The sequence below is a fragment of the Pezoporus occidentalis genome, unplaced genomic scaffold (genome assembly GCF_034315485.1).
Source record: "Pezoporus occidentalis ecotype Australia unplaced genomic scaffold, CSIRO_AGI_Poc_V1 ctg424, whole genome shotgun sequence".
Classification (NCBI taxonomy): Eukaryota; Metazoa; Chordata; class Aves; order Psittaciformes; family Psittacidae; genus Pezoporus; species Pezoporus occidentalis.
This window is the reverse complement of record NW_026915752.1, coordinates 121,876-138,612: the sequence shown is the minus strand read 5'-3', so window position 1 is coordinate 138,612 and position 16,737 is coordinate 121,876. Positions and strand designations below refer to the sequence as shown.

General features: G+C 66.5%; 2 protein-coding genes across 9 annotated transcripts; one reads left to right on the top strand and one right to left on the bottom strand.

Moving 5' to 3' along the window:
- Positions 1-1,074: 1,074 nt before the first annotated feature.
- Positions 1,075-4,167, bottom strand: GTPBP3 (GTP binding protein 3, mitochondrial). Of its 3 annotated transcripts, XM_062634397.1 has the most exons (9): positions 4,081-4,167; positions 3,327-3,562; positions 2,919-3,056; positions 2,634-2,836; positions 2,458-2,530; positions 2,230-2,373; positions 1,924-2,089; positions 1,522-1,800; positions 1,075-1,437 (listed from the first exon to the last, which is right to left on the bottom strand). In XM_062634397.1, exons 1-9 carry the CDS (start codon positions 4,116-4,118, stop codon positions 1,206-1,208), a joined length of 1,509 nt encoding a protein of 502 aa, XP_062490381.1. In that variant the 5' UTR covers positions 4,119-4,167; the 3' UTR covers positions 1,075-1,205. The 3 variants fall into 3 exon arrangements, with proteins under 3 accessions (XP_062490381.1, XP_062490380.1, XP_062490382.1); XM_062634396.1 differs by having other exon boundaries at positions 2,230-2,530; positions 2,919-3,005; XM_062634398.1 differs by lacking the exon at positions 2,919-3,056.
- A 2,249-nt stretch (positions 4,168-6,416) lies between these two features.
- ANO8 (anoctamin 8) lies at positions 6,417-16,327 on the top strand. Of its 6 annotated transcripts, none has more exons than XM_062634389.1 (18): positions 6,417-6,823; positions 9,287-9,397; positions 9,509-9,641; positions 9,729-9,867; positions 10,474-10,570; positions 10,743-10,859; positions 10,938-11,065; positions 11,281-11,463; positions 11,789-11,941; positions 12,022-12,148; positions 12,248-12,303; positions 12,683-12,757; positions 12,997-13,140; positions 13,430-14,101; positions 14,188-14,379; positions 14,457-14,588; positions 14,774-14,884; positions 14,972-16,327. In XM_062634389.1, the coding sequence occupies exons 1-18, from the start codon at positions 6,724-6,726 to the stop codon at positions 15,650-15,652; spliced, it is 3,351 nt and encodes a 1,116-aa protein (XP_062490373.1). In that variant the 5' UTR covers positions 6,417-6,723; the 3' UTR covers positions 15,653-16,327. The 6 variants fall into 6 exon arrangements, with proteins under 6 accessions (XP_062490373.1, XP_062490374.1, XP_062490378.1 ...); XM_062634390.1 differs by having other exon boundaries at positions 6,419-6,823; positions 11,302-11,463; XM_062634392.1 differs by lacking the exon at positions 6,417-6,823 and adding an exon at positions 8,442-8,953.
- The last annotated feature ends 410 nt before the right edge of the window (positions 16,328-16,737 follow it).

Sequence of the window (16,737 nt, the reverse complement as noted above, 5' to 3'; positions counted from 1 at the left end):
GAGTGTCTGCATGCCTGTGAGCGGGATACAGAGGCCATGGCCAGGATGGGGAGTGGGAACATCCCATCCCAGCTTCACATTCTCCTTGGGGGCAGGAAGCGTGCAAGGCCGAGCGAGCGGGAAGCTCTTGGCAGCCTCATCCTGCCACGGAGCCCCCTCGGTCCCCCAGGCCGCACCGGGGCCATGATGAATCTCCGCCTGCCACTCGCTGATTTATGGCCGTGCTTCCCGCTCCTTCCTGTTGAAAGAGCCTTTCCTGCTGGCCAGGCTGCCCGCACGCCATCCCCTGCCAGCACGCACAGCTCCCAGCGTGGCCCATTCCCTTCTCCAGCCCCAGCCAGCACCCCCAGCTCGCATTCAGGTCCCCAAAGTCCCACATGGATCCCCCAAACCTGATCCATCCTGGGATACAGGCAGCAACGTGCTCCTGCTGTGTTCCACTGCCCAAGGATGGGGTCAGCACCGATACCCCCATCCATGCCCAGCCCCCAGGATGGGAATTGGGTTGATGGAGGGGCTCCCCCATGTCCCAGCTACTGGGGGACCAGCTCGCTGCCAGAGGATCTCCTGGAGCTCCACTACAAATAAACTTGTAGCATCAGGCACTTGCAGAGCTTGGGAGCCCCAGAGGAGGGGTGGGAGAGCAGGGGGACCCCAAGGAGCACCCATCTTTGGGGATGCAGAGCCCAAAGCTACCACTTGGGTGCAAGGGCTGGGGGCACCCCACAGCTCTCTGAGCTGGAGCTGAACTCAGGGGCTCCCAGACTCCTTCGCTAATTCCCAGGGCTGTGGGGGGTACTTGGGGGGCAGGGATGGACCCCAGCAGGGTGCCAAGCCCCACATTTGCCATGCCATGGGATGCCCCAGGGGGGAAGCCCGAGGTGGCTTTTCCCTTCCAGCCACTCCAGCTCCTTGTTTATCCTCCTGGCCAGGAAATGGGGCCTCTCCCAGTGTTTTTTTCCATGTCTGGGGCTCGGGACACGCTCCCCCCAGTCAGGAAAACACCGCAGCCCAGCATGGGAACACCGAGCTCTGCAGCCACCAGGGACAAAGGATGGGGAAGGACGCCAGAGCCACAAAAGGCACCATGGTTTAATGGCAGCATGGAGGCACGAGCTCCTCTGCACTCAACAGAGTGCAGGTCCTCGACACTGGCGGCCCCACAGCTGGCGGCATTGCAGCCAGGGACCCCCACATTGTGCCCATCACTTGCCAACACAGAAGTCCCTGAAGATGATGTCGAGGACGTCCTCGGTGCTCACGTGCCCAGTGATGCTGCCAAGGTGCCGCCGCGCCAGCCGCAGCCGCTCAGCCGCCAGCCCCAGGTCGCTCTGGCGCTCCTGGCCATACCGTGCCAGCGCCGCGATGCACTGCCGCAGGTGGAGGCTGTGCCGGCTCTGTGTCAGGCTGGGCGAGCCCGAGAGGGGGTTTCCACACCTTGGGGAGGGGGATGAAAGGATTGGAGCACCCACTGGAGCCGGGTGGGATAGGGGGGTCCCCCCGCCTGCCACCCGCACTCACAGCCGTGCCAGCTCCCGCGCCAGCAGCGCCAGGAGGTGGTCGAGCCCCTCGCTCGTCTTGCAGGAGAGGAAGGTGACGGGGGGCAGGGGTTGTCCCTGGGCACAGGCAGCACGCAGGGACCCCCCGTTTCCCTTCAGGAGGTCGGCCTTGTTGAGCACCAGGATGCAGGGGGTGGTGGTGGGGGGCTGCAAGGACCCCAGCACAGCCCCCAGCCCCGCCGGCTCGGGGGGCACTGCCGTGGCGTCCAGCACAGCCAGCACCAGGTCTGCTTCCCGCAGCCTGAGAGGGGGACACAGCCAATAAGGTAGAGCAAGGGGCCACATCCTGCCCCCTCAGAGCCACCCCCCAGCCCCTGGGGTTGGGTTCGGGGGGTAAGCCCAGCCCGGATGCCCCCATCCTCACCGGTCCCGTGCACGGCTGACCCCCTCCTGCTCGACGGGGTCGGTGGCATCGCGGAGCCCAGCCGTGTCACTCAGCACCAGAGGGTAACCGCCAACATTCAGGGCCACCTCCACCACGTCCCGCGTTGTCCCAGCTGCTGGTGACACGATGGCTGCTGGACGCTGGCCTGGGGACACACACACACAACACGGTGCAGGGCTCAGGAGATGATAGCAGGGAAACACCTCCCAGGCCCCCTGGAATGGGGGACCACTGGTGGCTGCTGTCCCCACGGAGGGAGAAACTCGTCCCCCGCACCCCACTCACACAGCAGGTTGAGCAGGCTGCTCTTGCCCACGTTGGGGGGGCCGGCGATGACAGCGCGGACGCCCCCCCGCAGCAGCTCCCCACGGCGCCCATCCTGGAGGTGGGAACCAATCTCCTGCTCCAGCGCCCGCACGGTGGCATCCACTGCAGGGAGAGACCAGGAATCACGTTGAGAACAACACGGATGGGGTGTCCCAGCCCCCGCCCCGTTTCCCTGCCACTCCTCACCTTGGGACAAGACCTCTTCCTCCACGTTGTCATCCTCACTGAAGTCAATGTAGGCTTCAAGGTGGGCGAGAGCCTGCGGAGCAGGGAAGAGGCTGCTCCGTGGGGACTGCCCAGCGCCGTGTCCCCACGGCGGGATGCAGGCGGGCGGATCGGAGCCCGCAGCCCAACACCTTTACCTGGGTGAGGGCGTCGCTCCAGCGCTGGTAGAGCCGGCCCAGCTCCCCCTCCATCTGCCTCAGCGCCTGCCGCCGCTGCGCCTCGGTCTCGGCACGGATGAGGTCCCCCAGCCCCTCGGCTGCCGTCAGGTCCAGCTTCCCACGCCGGAACGCTCGGCGCGTGAACTCCCCGGGCTCGGCGGGACGCAGCCCGGGCAGGCTTCCTGCCGGCCCCATGGTGAGCCCCGAGCTGGGGGCACCCCCCCGAGGGGACAGCAGGGAAAGGACGGACGGGGGGAGCCTCACCCAGCGCCCGCAGCACCCCGCTCACCACCGCCGGCCCTCCGTGCACGTGCAGCTCGGCGCAGTCCTCCCCAGTGAAGCTCTGGGGTCCTGCAGAGCCGGGATGATGCTTGGGTGGGCTCTGGTGCACCCCATCCCCTCCTGTCCCATGGCATGCTTTGACCTCACAGGCGATTCTGAGGGGGCTCAAGGGAGACCCCAACGCCCCCCCCCCCCCCCCAGTAACCAGCTGTGCTGGAGCTATATAGGATTGGTGCAAAGGGGTCACCAGGACCATCCCCACTGGCATCTGCATTCAGCCCTCTACATGGTGCTGGGGAACCCAAAAGGGGCTGAGCCCTGACAGTGCCGGGCACCAAAACCCCCACCAGGCACCGAGCCCCCCTCTCCGAGCCCCGATGCTCAGCCCACCTTGGAACCAGACGACGAGGCCGCGGTCGAGGGGCTCCCCGGTGGCGGGGTCGCGGATGCGCCGCAGGGCCAGGACGCGGGGCGGGGGCAGCGCGGGGCGGCCGGTGAGGCTCTGCAGAGCTCCGCGGCTGCCGGGGCCGCTGGTCCGGATCACGGCCACCCCGCACCGGCCGTGCCCGGAGGACACGGCGAAGATGGTGTCCCCCCACGCCGCGGAGCAGAGGCGCTGCGCACACCTGGGACAGGGCAGGCAGCACGGAGAAGGGGTGCAGCGGTGGGGGGCACCCCATCCACACCCCCGTATGGGACAGAGGGGGTGCAGGGATACCCAACCACAACATTCACATTCACTCCCGCCCAAGACCCCTCCTTGTGCCCTCCACAGACCCAAGGGGGCTCCCAGCGGACCCTGAGCGCAAACCCTTCCCTCTGCCCCCCCAGAAGCCAGGGGTGCAGGTTGCACCCCACCATGCCCCGGGCAGGCAGCAGAATGCAGGGGTGCAGCCCCCTCTCCCCCCACAGCTCGTCCTGAAGGTGCAGCCCCCTCCGTGCACCCCGCCCACTCCTCTGTTTTGGGGTGCATCCGCCCAAAGGCACTGGGGGCACCCCACCTTTCCCTGTGCACCCCCGGTAGAAGGAGACACCCCCACTGCCCGTGCCCCCCCTTCCCTCGCACTACCGCTACACCGGGGTCCCTGCACCCCTCTTGGAGCACCCCCCCCCCCGAGGAAGCCCCAGCCCCGGGTGCCCCAACCTGCGCCCCGCCGCGGCCAGCGCCCTCCGCAGCGCCATGAGTCCCCTCCGCTCTGCCCGCACCCCGAGTGGCCTTCAGCGCCGGCGCCTCGCCCCGCCCATCTGCGTGCGTCGATTGGCCAGAACGCTACCAGAGGCGGGCTCTATGCCGCGATCCCGTTTTTGATTGGTCAGTGGGCAGCCATGACACCCCGCCGTCTGAAGCTCTATAGGAGCCACCGCTTCCGCCCGGGCGCGGCGGTCCCTGCCCGTTCCCTCCAGTTCCCGGCGCGTTCTCCCCGTTTCCTCCCGTTCCACCCCGTTCCCTGCCCGTTCTCTCCCTTTTCCTCCAGTTCCCTGCCTGTCCCCGCCGGGCTGCAAACCCCGCTCTCTCCCCGCCCTCTCCCGCCCCCCGGGTGCTCCCCTCGAGGGGTACAGACTATTGGGGTGCAGCGGCCCCCCCCGGGGGTTCCCCCGGTTATTGCGGTGCTGCTCTGTGGGTGCGGGGCCTGGCGGGAGCAACAAACTCGCGACCCCCGGCTGCACCCTCAAATAACCCTCCGAGCCCTGAGGTGGGGGTCCCCGTATCCTGGGTGGGGGGGCAGAACCCCTCATGCCCCGTCCCTTTCCTACCCCGGCTCTGCACCCACTCTGGGCCCCATCCCCTTTGCCCTCAGGAGCACTTGGACTCTTTGGGACCCTCCTATTTCAGGGTCCTCACGCTGGGCAATCCCCCCCCCCCCCCAAGTGGCTGAGCCCCAGCTCCGCACCCAGTCAAGCTCTTTCCCTGGGACCCCCCACGTACCCTTGCATCTCCGCCGGCAGCGGGAGCTGGGGCTGACCCTGGGACGTGGGATGTGGGTTCCCACAAGGCACCCCCCACCATGTGCACCCGCAGCCACCCACTGCTCCATGAACCACAGAAACGTTCTCCAAGCAGCATCACGCGAGGTTCCCACTCCCCATCCTGCTGTCCATCGATGCCATAGGATGCAGGACCCCATCCCTGTCTCCATCCCATCCTCAGGACACACAGCCTTGGGTGGGGGGTTGAGGCAGCCAGCTGGTGCACAGGGGTTGGGGTACGAGCAGCCATGACAATGGGGTTCCCCCTACTCTGGGGGAGTCTTTTCCTGTGGTCCCCCAAATATCGGCTCAGCTTGCAGCAGTTTGGGGGCTGCTGGGGCCGCGGAGGGCTGAGGGCGGCTGCGGTGGCCGGGGGGGGGGGTGGCAGTGTTGTGGAAGGCGGGGACGGCCATGCAGACAAAGGCGCAGGAGCAGGGAGGAGCAAACAGCAGCATGGCCGGGATGCTGGCAGGGATGCAGGCGGGGATGCAGGCGGGGATGCTGGAATCCCGGGGATGCTGGATGCCTCCTCCTCTGCTAAATCCTACAGACATCCCGCAAGCCTCCCCCAGATTCCCTCTGCCCTGCGGGTCAGGGATGAGGGATGGGAGCACAGAGCATCAGCAGGGAGCGGGCCCAGCTCTGGGGCTGTGGGGGGTCTCTCTCGAAGGGATTTGGGGCACTCGGGTGCCCCCCCCCAAGCCTCAAGGCTCCAGGGCAGGCCCCAGGAGACCCCACCCCACCCTGTGTGCAGAAGCTTTTCGTTGGGCCACCCACCGCTCCCACCCCCCCCAGCTCTTAGTGCCTCAGCCCCCTCCTCACCCAACCTCACGGGGGTCCCAGGAGGCTCTTGTGGGGGTTCGGGACCCACCGAAAGGGGATGGGGTCACCCAGTGCCCAGCTAAGACAGGGCCAATGGCCAGGCCTGGCCTGGGAGAGGTGCCAGCCTGTCCCGTCCCGTCCCGTCCCCCCCGCCAGATGCCGGGGGAGGGGACAGCTCCTTGTGGCACCGCTCTTTAGCGCTGGCACTAAGCCCCTACCCCAGAATAGCAGCGGGTGTGCGGAGCAAGGCAAGGGGACAAGCGGGACCTGGCACAGGGGTACCCGCACACCAATGCCCCCTCTGAAAGGGGCTCAAAGGGGGGGCTGCGCTGACCCCCAGGACCCGCCGGGTGGAGGGGTCCTCCCCCCCAGAGTGAGGGCTCCGGGCTGGGGAAGGGAGGGGAGGCACAGAGGAGGGCTCCCGAAATATCAGAGTGCGGCCCCGCTCGAGTTACACCCCCTCCCCCCCCCCCAGCTCCCCCTCAGGGCTCCAGGGAAAAGCCTGATCCAAGGGAATGGGAGGGGGGGGGGGCCGGGGGCAGGCTGGATAACGGGGAGGTGGGGATGCAGGGGGCAGCTCGGGGGGGGGATGATGCGGATGTGGGGCAGTCCCGGGGTGGGGAAATGGGGACGTGGGGCACTCACGGGGGGGGGATAACGGGGACATGTGTCAGTCCCGGGGGTATGCGAGGACACGCGGCTCGGGGGGGATGCTCCGTGACCCGGGGGGTGTCGCCGCCGCCACGGTCCCGCAGAACCACCCCACGGGGCGCGGCCGGACACGCGTGGCCGGTACGACCGGCGCTGGGGAGCCAGCGGCCAACCAGACAATTAAAGGGGCCGGGAACACCGCGCTCCGCTTCGCCGCCTTTGTCCCTCCTCCCGCCCGGCCCCGGTGGCGGCGGCGGCAGCGGCTCGGGTGGCACCGGCGGCACCGGCCCCGAGCCCGGAGCCGCGGCGGCCTCATGCACCGGCCCCCGCCGCCGAGCCCCGCACCATGCCCGAGCCGCCGGTGGCAGCGCAGGACGGAGACCGGCCCCGGCGGGCCCCGGCCGGGGAGGAGCGAACGGAACCGGCGGCCCCGACCGGCGTCCTGGGTAAGGTGGCACCGGGCGGGAGCCGCCGCCGGGGTCGGGGCTGCGGCTGCGGGGTGGGGAGCGGGGACGGCAGCTCCCTGCGGCTCGATGCGGATGTCGGCGGGGCTCGGCCGGGATGCGGCTCCCCGGGGACGGGACGGGCCGAGTCCCCGGTGCGGCTCTAAGCAACCCTCCGGAAGGGTCCGAGAGCCCGAGGGGATCCATGGTCCTGCGGGGGTCGGGGCTGTGTGTGTGTGTCCCCCGCACTGGCCCGTGCCCCCTCGGGACGGTGTTCATGCACAGGTCGGTGTCCCCAGTCATCGGCCCAGCACCGGGTCCATGCGCACCCCGTGTCACACCGAGGCCATGCAGTCCCCCCAGGAAAGCCGGTTTGCCCCCCCCCCCGGACAGGCCTTTGCCCCCCCCCAACCAGCTCAGTGCCCTCCAGGACAGATCTGGGCAGTGAGGCCAGGATGAGGGCTTGGTTTTGGAGTGCCCAAGCTGGGGTTGGGATGTCCCCCCAGTGTGGCACCAGGGGTAGGTGACACCCCCACGGCCAGGTTGGGCTCCCCACGGCCAGGCGGTGCAGGCAGGGCCTGCTGCCTGCCGTGCTGCCGAGCGGGGCTCCTGCCTGCGGGAGGGTGACCCACTTTGTGTGCCCCCCCGGGACGCGGCATCACCGCTCCCCCCAACAAGCACCTTCCCCGGTGGCCGCGGGCTCCGCTCGGCGGTGGGGCAGCGTCATTCCCAGCACGCTGCAGCTCCCATGACCTTATCCCAGAGAGCCAAGGTGAGCAGCAGGGCCCTGGTGGACGGGGAGGGGGGGGGACAATATGTCTTGGGGGTGGGCTGGGATGCTGCAGGCCAGCAGTGAGCCCCTTGTGCCAGTTTGGTTGCCAGGGGGAGGCTGGGGATCAATGGAGTGAGGGGGACCCCAGGGCTCAGCCCCAGTGGGGTTGGGGTTCAGGCACGATGCTGGGGACCCCTCTGCAGTTCATCCACATCTTTTGCCATGACCTTGGGCAGGAAGATCCCTCCTGTCCCCCCGCAGCATCGCCCCTGTTTGCAGCTGATGCACACGCGTGTGCAGCTCCTCTGCTGCCCTGCCCATGCCAGGGCCTACATAACCCAGAGTGGGTGAATTCAGCACTGCTGCAAGGCCCGGTGAGCACAGGCAACCATTGGCACCAGCGCTGCACACCTGCCCTGCACCCCAGCACCCCAGCACCTTGGCACCCCTGTCCCTGCCACACTGGTACCCAGTACCCCAGCACTCTGTCCCTCACACACTGGTAGCCCAGTACCTCAGCACCCTGTCCCTGGCACAGTGGTACCCCAGCACCCTGTCACCCCGGCACCCCAGCAGCAGGGTGCAGGACATGCCCCTGGCAGCAGGATTGGCCCCACTCTGGGGGTGGCTTCCCGCCAGCCTGGCACCATCCCCAGCTTCACCCACGGTGCCAGGACAAGGGAGCCCTTTGAGAGCCTGGCGCCACAGCCCCTTCTTGGTGGTGCCTGGTGATGAGTTTGCCAGGTCTCAGCCCTGGTGCCTGGCAGGGTGTCCGGAGCCCGGGTGCATCCCCAGGGATGAGCTGGGGGAGCAGGTCCGGCAGTTCCTGTTTTTCAGGGCTGCCAGGTCCTCCTGTGAGCAGCGTTTCCGGAGCCCCGGGACCTTCCCAGCCCTGGGGCAGCCGGAGAGGCCCCATCCTGGTTCTGCCACCCTGGCTTTGGAGGGGAAACTGAGGCAGGGAGGTGGCCGGGCTCACAGCCAGCACGGGACAGGGGCAAGTGGGGGCCCACAGGGCTCCCCAGCACCACCAGGGAGCCCCATCCTGCCCTCCCTGCCTGTTTTGGATGCACCCAGTCCCCATCCATCCCAGGAGGTGAAATGGGGACACTGGGCAAGGGGACAGCTTGGCCCCACGCTGTGCACACCCCGCAGCATGGAGAGGGGCCGTGTCTCTGCGCCGGCACCCGATAGGGGGGTGACAAGGGGCCCTGGGGACTGTCCCCATCCCACCTCTCTGCGGTGATGCGGGGCCTCCCTGGGTTTCCATGGAGACCGGCTGCTTTTCCGCTCTCCCCGTTTTTCCTGCCTTTTCCCATCTCCTGGAGCCGGATCTCGGCCCCTCCGAGGGGCTGCGGGAGGAGGTGAGCGGCAGGGGGGGGCTGGCAGTGGGGCACCCCATGGCCAGCAGCACCCATGGGTGCCTGGACACGCTCCCGGCTCCTCCCCGGCAGCTGTCGGGGGCCTTTTTGGGCACTGGGAGCTGCCGGAGGAGAAACCTGAGCCAGGGCCGGCGTCACCAGGAGCGGGACCGTGACCTTTGCCATGGGCGCTGCTGGAGACAGACACACACGGGGTGTCCCTGCGCCCACCCCATGCACCGGCCGCTGAGTTGGGTGCTTTGGGGTGCAGTTCCCGGGGGCCTGGGGGTGCCCCAATGGCTGCTCATCCCCTCCCTCCTTCCCTCCCTCCTGCAGATAAGCTCTTCGGGAAGCGGCTGCTCCAGGCCGGGCGCTACATCATGTCCCACAAGGCCTGGATGAAGACGGTGCCCACAGAGAACTGCGACGTGCTCATGACCTTCCCGGGTAGGGAGCTGCTGGAGCTGCTCTGGGTGGTGGCACAGCGGGAATGGGGAGGGAATGGCTGGGATGGGGCTGCGCTGGGAGATGTGGCCCGTGCTGAGCAGCACCGTGCAGACACCACCGATGACCACACGCTGCTCTGGCTCCTCAACCACATCCGCCTCGGCATCCCTGAGCTCATCGTGCAGGTCCGGCACCACAAGCACACCCGTGTGTACGCCTTCTTCGTCACTGCCACCTATGAGAGGTGGGGTCCTGGCTGCGTCCCCAGCCCCTACCATGGTCCCCGCCGTGTCCCCCGCCGTGTCCCCAGCGCTGTCCCCTCCTCCTGCAGTTTGCTGCGTGGGGCCGATGAGATTGGGCTGCGGAAGCCGGTGAAAGCGGAGTTCGGAGGCGGAATGCGGAGCTTCTCCTGCGAGGAGGATTACATCTATGAGAACATCGAGAATGAGCTTTACTTCTTCACCTCTCAGGTGGGATGCAAGGGATGAGGGACATGGGGCAGGGAGGCAGGGATGTAGACATGGGGATGCAAGGATACAGAGATATGGGGTACAGGGATGTGGGGATGCAGGAATGTGGGGACGCAGGGAAGTAGGCATGTGGGGACACAGGTATGTAGGCATGTGGGGATGCAGGGGTGCAGAGATGTAGGCACGTGGGATACAGGGATGTGGGGGTGCAGGGATGCAGGAGTGTGGGAATATGGGAGGCAGGGGTACAAGGATGAGTGGATGCCGGGATGCAGGCATGTAGGGATGTGGGAATGCGGGATGCAGGGTTGTGTGGATGCCGGGATGCAGGGATGTGTGAATGCCAGGATGCAGGCATGTGGGGATGTGGGAATGCGGGGATGTGGGAATGCAGGGATGTGTGCAGATGCAGGGCTGTGGGCATGTGGGGCTGCAGGGCAGGGATGCAGGGAAGGCAGGTACTCTTGCCCTCCCCAGGTGAAGCAGGGGATCAGGGACTGATCCAGCCACCCCCCAAACTGGGGATGAGGTCGGTCCAGGGATGGAGTTAGGGTTAGGGGTTGGTGGGAGCATGTCCCGGGGCTGAACCCCGCTGCGGTGCTGCAGGAACGGCAAAACATCATCAGGTACTGGCTGGAGAACCTGCGCGCCAAGCAGGGCGAGTCGCTGCACAACATCCACTTCCTCGAGGGGCAGCCCATCAGTGAGTACGGAGCTGCCCAGTGCGCCCCTGTCACCGCGTGTCCCCATCCCCACGCAGGCCACCCCAAACCTCCCCATTGTTCTTCCATGCTGGGGCCATGCGGGGACGCACCCGGGGGGGGTTGCTCTGTGTCCCCCCTGTCCCATCCCTTACGCTGTGCCCTGCGGCGCAGTCCCGGAGCTGGCGGCCCGCGGCGTCATCCAGCAGGTCTTCCCGTTGCACGAGCAGAGGATCCTCAAGCGGCTCATGAAGTCCTGGGTGCAGGCGGTGTGCGAGGCCCAACCTCTTGGTATGGGGACGAGGGGGGTGGCGTGGGCACAATGGGGGGTCCCAGCTCTGCTCATTGCCCCCCTCATGGTCCCCACAGATGAGATCTGCGACTACTTTGGGGTGAAAATCGCCATGTACTTCGCTTGGTTGGGATTCTACACCTCGGCCATGGTGTACCCCGCAGTGTTCGGGTCCATCCTCTACACCTTCACTGAGAACGACCAGGTGAGAGGGGTCAGGAAATGGGGTGAATCCCTGTTTCTGGGGCTCAGAGGGGCTGTTTGCCACCTTTCCATCCCTCCTTGCTCCAGCGTTTTCCCTATGGTGCTTGAACGCTGTAGCTCCCAAGCCCATGGTGATGGGGCTGCAGCAGCACCATGGGGCTCCCCAGAGCTGGGGTGGGGGGATGCTGGGGACAGGAGGTGCAGGCCCTGGTGCAGTGGGTGCTGTTGTTCCTGCAGACCAGCCAGGACATCTGCTGCGTGGTCTTTGCCATCTTCAACGTCATCTGGGCCACGCTCTTCCTCGAGGAGTGGAAGCGCCGCGGCGCCGAGTTCGCCTACAAATGGGGGACGTTGGACACCCCGGCTGAGTCCATTGAGGAGCCGCGGCCACAGTTCAGGGTGAGCCCTGGCTCTGAGAGGGGGTCCCCATGGCTGGGGGTTCCTATGGCTGGGGAGGGGTTTCCTATGAATAGGGGGTTCCTATGGCTGGGGAGGGGTTTCCTATGAATAGGGGCTTCCTATGGCTGGGGGGTTCCTGTGGCCGGGGGTTCCTGTGGCTGGGGGGGGTGGTTCCTATGGCTGGGAGCATCCCCTGTGTTTGGGTCTGGCTGAGCTCCCCCTGACCACAACGAGCCCCTCAGGGAGGTCTGTGCTGGGGTCACGGGGGGCTCCTTTGGGGCGCCCGATGTGGGGAGGGTGACAAGCTCCTGCCCCCCTTCATTAGGGCATTAAGAGGATCAGCCCCGTGACCAGTGCGGAGGAGTTTTACTACCCACCATGGAAGCGCCTCCTATTCCAGAGCCTGGTCAGCCTCCCTGTCTGCCTCACCTGCCTCTCCCTCGTCTTCCTCCTCATGCTGGGCTGCTTCCAGCTCCAGGCGAGTCTCATCCCACCATTCCAGGCTGGCAGCACCCCCCCGACGCTAAGCCTCACCCATCCCCATCCCCATCCCTGCAGGAGTTCGTGCTGAGCATCCAAGAGCTGCCCCGCATCATCCGATTCCTCCCCAAGATCCTCCTGGCCATCATCGTCACTGCCTGCGATGAACTCTACAAGAAGATCGCATACTGGCTGAATGACATGGGTATGCTGGGGATGGCACCCAGGGGTGCTGTGGGCAAGGCTGGGTGCTGGGATCCCCTCTCCTGAGCCCCCATCCTGAATCCCTTCCTCTGCTTTGCAGAGAACTACCGCCTGCAGAGTGCCTACGAGAAGCATCTCATCATCAAAATCGTCCTGGTGAGGGCAGATGGAGGGGACCGGGGGGGATGGAGAGGGGATGAAGGGGGACAGAGAGGGATGGAGGGGACCAGAGGGGGTTGGAGGGGACCGGAGGGGGTTGGAGGGGACCGGAGGGGGATGGAGGGGGACAGAGAGGGATGGAGGGGACCGGAGGGGGTTGAAGGGGACCAGAGGGGGATGGAGGGGACCGGAGGGGTTTGGAGGGGACCGGAGGGGGATGGAGGGGACCGGAGGGGGATGGAGGGGGACAGAGAGGGATGGAGGGGACCGGAGGGGGTTGGAGGGGACCGGAGGGGGATGGAGGGGACCGGAGGGGTTTGAATGGGACCGGCGGGTCCCGGTGCCCCCCCGTGCTCACCGCCCTCGTCTCCCACAGTTTCAGTTTGTAAATTCATACCTGAGTCTTTTCTACATCGGTTTCTACCTCAAAGACATGGAGCGGCTGAAGGAGGTGAGGAGGGGCCGCGCCCGGGGGCAGCGGCTCCGCCCGGAGCCCCCCTCGGCACCGTCCGGACCGACGTCCTCGACCCATCCCTGTCACCGTGTCCCCTCCTCCCGGGGGAGGGGGTGCCCCCGCGAGCCCCCGCCGCGGTCCTTGGCTGCTGCTGCCGCTGTGCAGGGTCCCAGCTCCCGCTCCCGCTCACGGTGTCTCTCTGTCTCTGTCTGTCTGTTCTTCTGTCCCTTCCACAGCTCCTGCTCATCTTCTCTCTGTCCCAAAGCCTCGTGCGTCAGCTCAAAGAGGCTCTCCTCCCCTTCATCCTCCTCCACTTCCACCTCTCTCTCATCTTCTTTAAGGGCCTCCTGGGCTTTTGCTGGAGACTGGGAATATCCAAAGTAGGAGTGGGGCTGCGGGGGGGGGGTGGGCATCCCTTTGCACCTCACCTCGGGACCCCCACACTGCCCTTCGGGAGGGATTCGGGCTCTGCTCTGGTCGGTGGCACAAGCTGAGGTCCCACCATCACTTGTCACCAACGGGGGGGGGGTCACAGGAGGTGGGAACGGGGCCGGGGTGATGCCACAGGGACACCGTGCACCAGGCGATGGGGATGCAGGGACACCGCACCCGCTGTGCTGTCCCTGGGGGTGTGACGGCGTGCCCCTGTCCCCCCGTGTCCCCGTGCAGATGCTGGCCACGCTGCTCATCACCCGGCAGTTCCTGCAGAACGTCAGGGAGGTCTCACAGCCCCACCTGTACCGGCGTCTGCGCCGCGGGGACCTCAACCTCCGCAGCCTCCGCCAGCTCGCCCAGGCCTTGCTCTGCCTGCTCGTCCCCCGCCGCCATCCCCCGGCCCCTTCCGAAGGACCCCGGGGCGAGAAGAAGTGTCTGAACGGCGGCTGCGGGGTGCCGGAGGAGGAGGAGGAGGAGGAGGAGCGCCGAGAGTCAGACTCGGAGGAGGAGAGCGCCCTGGACTGTGGGCTCAAGCTCAAGAAGGTGAGCTTCATTGAGAAGGCGGAGCGGCGCGGCACCGAGCCCGGCGGCGCCGAGGATGAGAGCTTCCTGGAGGAGGGCAGCCCCACCATGGTGGAGAAGGGCATGGACCCCGCGTCCGTGTTCGAGCTGTGCGAGGACGAGGACGAGGCCGAAGGTGCCCCCGGCAGCCCGGTCAAGGCAATGGAGCCCGCAGTGGTCCCGCGGGCCGGGCGCAGAAGGAGGGTGGCGGAGAGCCAGGAGGAAGACGAGGGTGAGGAGGAAGGAACGAAGCGCAACCGTGCATCGTGGATCGACCCGCCAGAGGAGGACTACTCCACGCAGCTGACACAGGCAGAGGTGGAAAGCTGCATGAAGAAGTATGAGGTGAGCAGGGACATGGAGCTGGTGGGATGCAGCATTCACCCCCCTATCCCCATTGCAACACCCTTCCTCCTCCTCATCCTCCCCAGGACACGTTCCAGGACTACCAGGAGATGTTCATCCAGTTCGGGTACGTGGTGCTCTTCTCCTCTGCCTTCCCCCTGGCTGCCATGTGCGCGCTGGTGAACAACATCATCGAGATCCGGAGCGATGCCTTCAAGCTGTGCACAGGGCTCCAGCGCCCCTTTGGCCAACGTGTTGAGAGCATCGGGCAGTGGCAGGTGGGGTTTGGGGTGATGGGGACATGGGGGTCCCCCCTCCCTTGGGGGGCTCATTCCTGGCACTGTGGCTCTTGCAGAAGGTGATGGAGGCCATGGGTGTCTTGGCCATCGTGGTCAACTGCTACCTGATTGCCCAGTGTGGGCAGCTCCAGCGCCTCTTCCCCTGGCTCAGCCCCGAAGGAGCCATCATCTCCGTGGTGGTGCTAGAGGTATGGTGCTTGTGTCCATGGCTGTTATTGTAGGGTCTCCTGGTGCACGACGAGGTGTTTAACCCCCTAGGCTGTTCTTGTGTGGTCTCTCCAGTCCCCCCATCCCTTTTGGGGTGTGTTTCAGGAGCGGGCAGCAGTGCCCGGGGTGGGGATGCTCATCCAGAACCATGTTGATCCCCCTGCAGCATTTCGCCCTGTTCCTGAAGTACATCATCCAAGTGGCCATCCCCGATATTCCCGCCTGGGTGGCCGAGGAGATGGCCAAGCTGGAATACCAGCGCCGTGAGGCCTTCAAGGTAGGGGCTGCTGGGATGGGACAGGCCCCTCCTTGGGGCTGAGCACGCCCGCAGGGTGTCCCGATGCTGATGGGGTCCCTGTTGCAGAAGCACGAGCGCCAGGCACAGCACCACTTCCAGCAGCAGCAGCGGCGCAAGCGGGAGGAGGAGGAGCGGCAGCGACACGCTGAGTACCAGGCCCGCAAGGAGCGGGAATCCAGCCGGGATGAGGCCAAGCCTGAGGCCACCGGGCAGGACCCGGCCCATGAGAAGAGCCAGAGCAAAGGGAAAGGCTCTGGGGGCAGCTCGCACAGCGGCTCCGACAAGCCCAAGAGACCCAGCTCCCTCCTGGCCACCAACAACGTGATGAAGCTGAAGCAGATCATCCCTCTGCAGGGCAAGTTCCTCTCCGGGGGGACTGGGGCTGGCAGCACGGCCACCACCAGGTCCCCCCAGTCCCCTACGGGCAGTGAGAACAAACTCCCCGGCTTCCTCAGCTTCAAGTTCCTGAAGTCCCCCGAGACTAAGCGGGACACGGGGACCGAGAAGGTGCAGTCGCCCACCAAGCCATTCAATCCCGGCAAGCTCTTCAACTTCGGCAAGTCTGAAGGGGCTGGGGGCAATGGTGCCGTGGCCACTGCGTCCCCCCAGCCCCGCCCCGGCCCCTCGATGGACATGGGTGAGCGGCCAGTGCCCAGCAAGTCCCATCTCAATGGGGTGCAGGAGGAAGGGAGCCGTGAGGAGCCGGAAAGCCGGGCGGAGGAGGAGAGCGGGGGCTATAAACTCTAACTGGAGCTGTGGGGGAGCAGGGATGAGTGGGAATGAGCGCTCCCTTCTCCAGGCAGCCGTTGCTGTCGCCACCCTCTCACCTCCCCTCGCCATCCTGACACCAGGAGCTGTCCCCTCGCTCTGCACTGTTCCCCTGTGCTGCATCCCCTTGTGTCCCTCCAGCCCCTCCACTGGGACCCGCTGCATCCTGCACCAGGGACACCCAGCAAAGAGCCGTCGGTGTAAGTGGCATCTGGCCGTGGCTTTGGATTCAGAGCAGCCCGACAGGTTCCCCTCCTGTGCCCCACCAGAGATGCCCCAGTCTGGCTCTGTGCTGTGAGCCCAGATGTGAGCCTGAAGAGACTCACAGGGAGATGCTGTGGTCCAGCCCAAGGAGACAAGGAGAACTCAGTGGTGCCAGATCCACCAGGATCAGCTCGCCGGGCTCAGCACCATGTCTCTGATGGCAGAGGGATGAGACCATGGTGGAGAGAGGAGCCCGATTCACCCGTGCCTATAGCTCCTGCCATACAGTCACCGCTCCATCCTGCTCCTGGCAGCCTCCATGTGGATTCCTTCCCAGCACCGGACATTGTCCTGCCCGAAGACCGGCCGGGAGGGAGGGGGGCGAGCGCCAGCACCCGGATTCTCATGCACGGGCAGCATTTCTTGCACTAAAACCCAAACCAACCCCAACGCAAGCGACTCTGCTCTGCTTCATGTGACGGCAGAGCCCGGCCAGGTGCGGGCAGCAGCCCCAGCGACTGCAACGCGAGCCGGGACCGGCCTCTCCCGCTCCACTTTCCCATTTCCTGGAATGATTTCGCAATAAGGCACTCGCGGGGGTTGTGCCGGAGCCTGGGGGAAGGAGTGGGACCGGGGGGGGGGGGGCGGGGGGGAACGCAACGCGAGCCCTGGGCAGGGAGGGGGGTGGGAGCCGCTTCGCTTCTGCCGGGGCCGGTGGTACTTTTAGCGCTAACAGCCGCGGCTCTGCGCGGTTCTGCTTCGCTTTGTGGGACAGGACCCCAAAGGGGACCCATCCAGCCCCCCACTGCCACTAGCCACCACCCATCTCCAAAGCAAGCAGGGGAGAGGCAGGGGGCTCC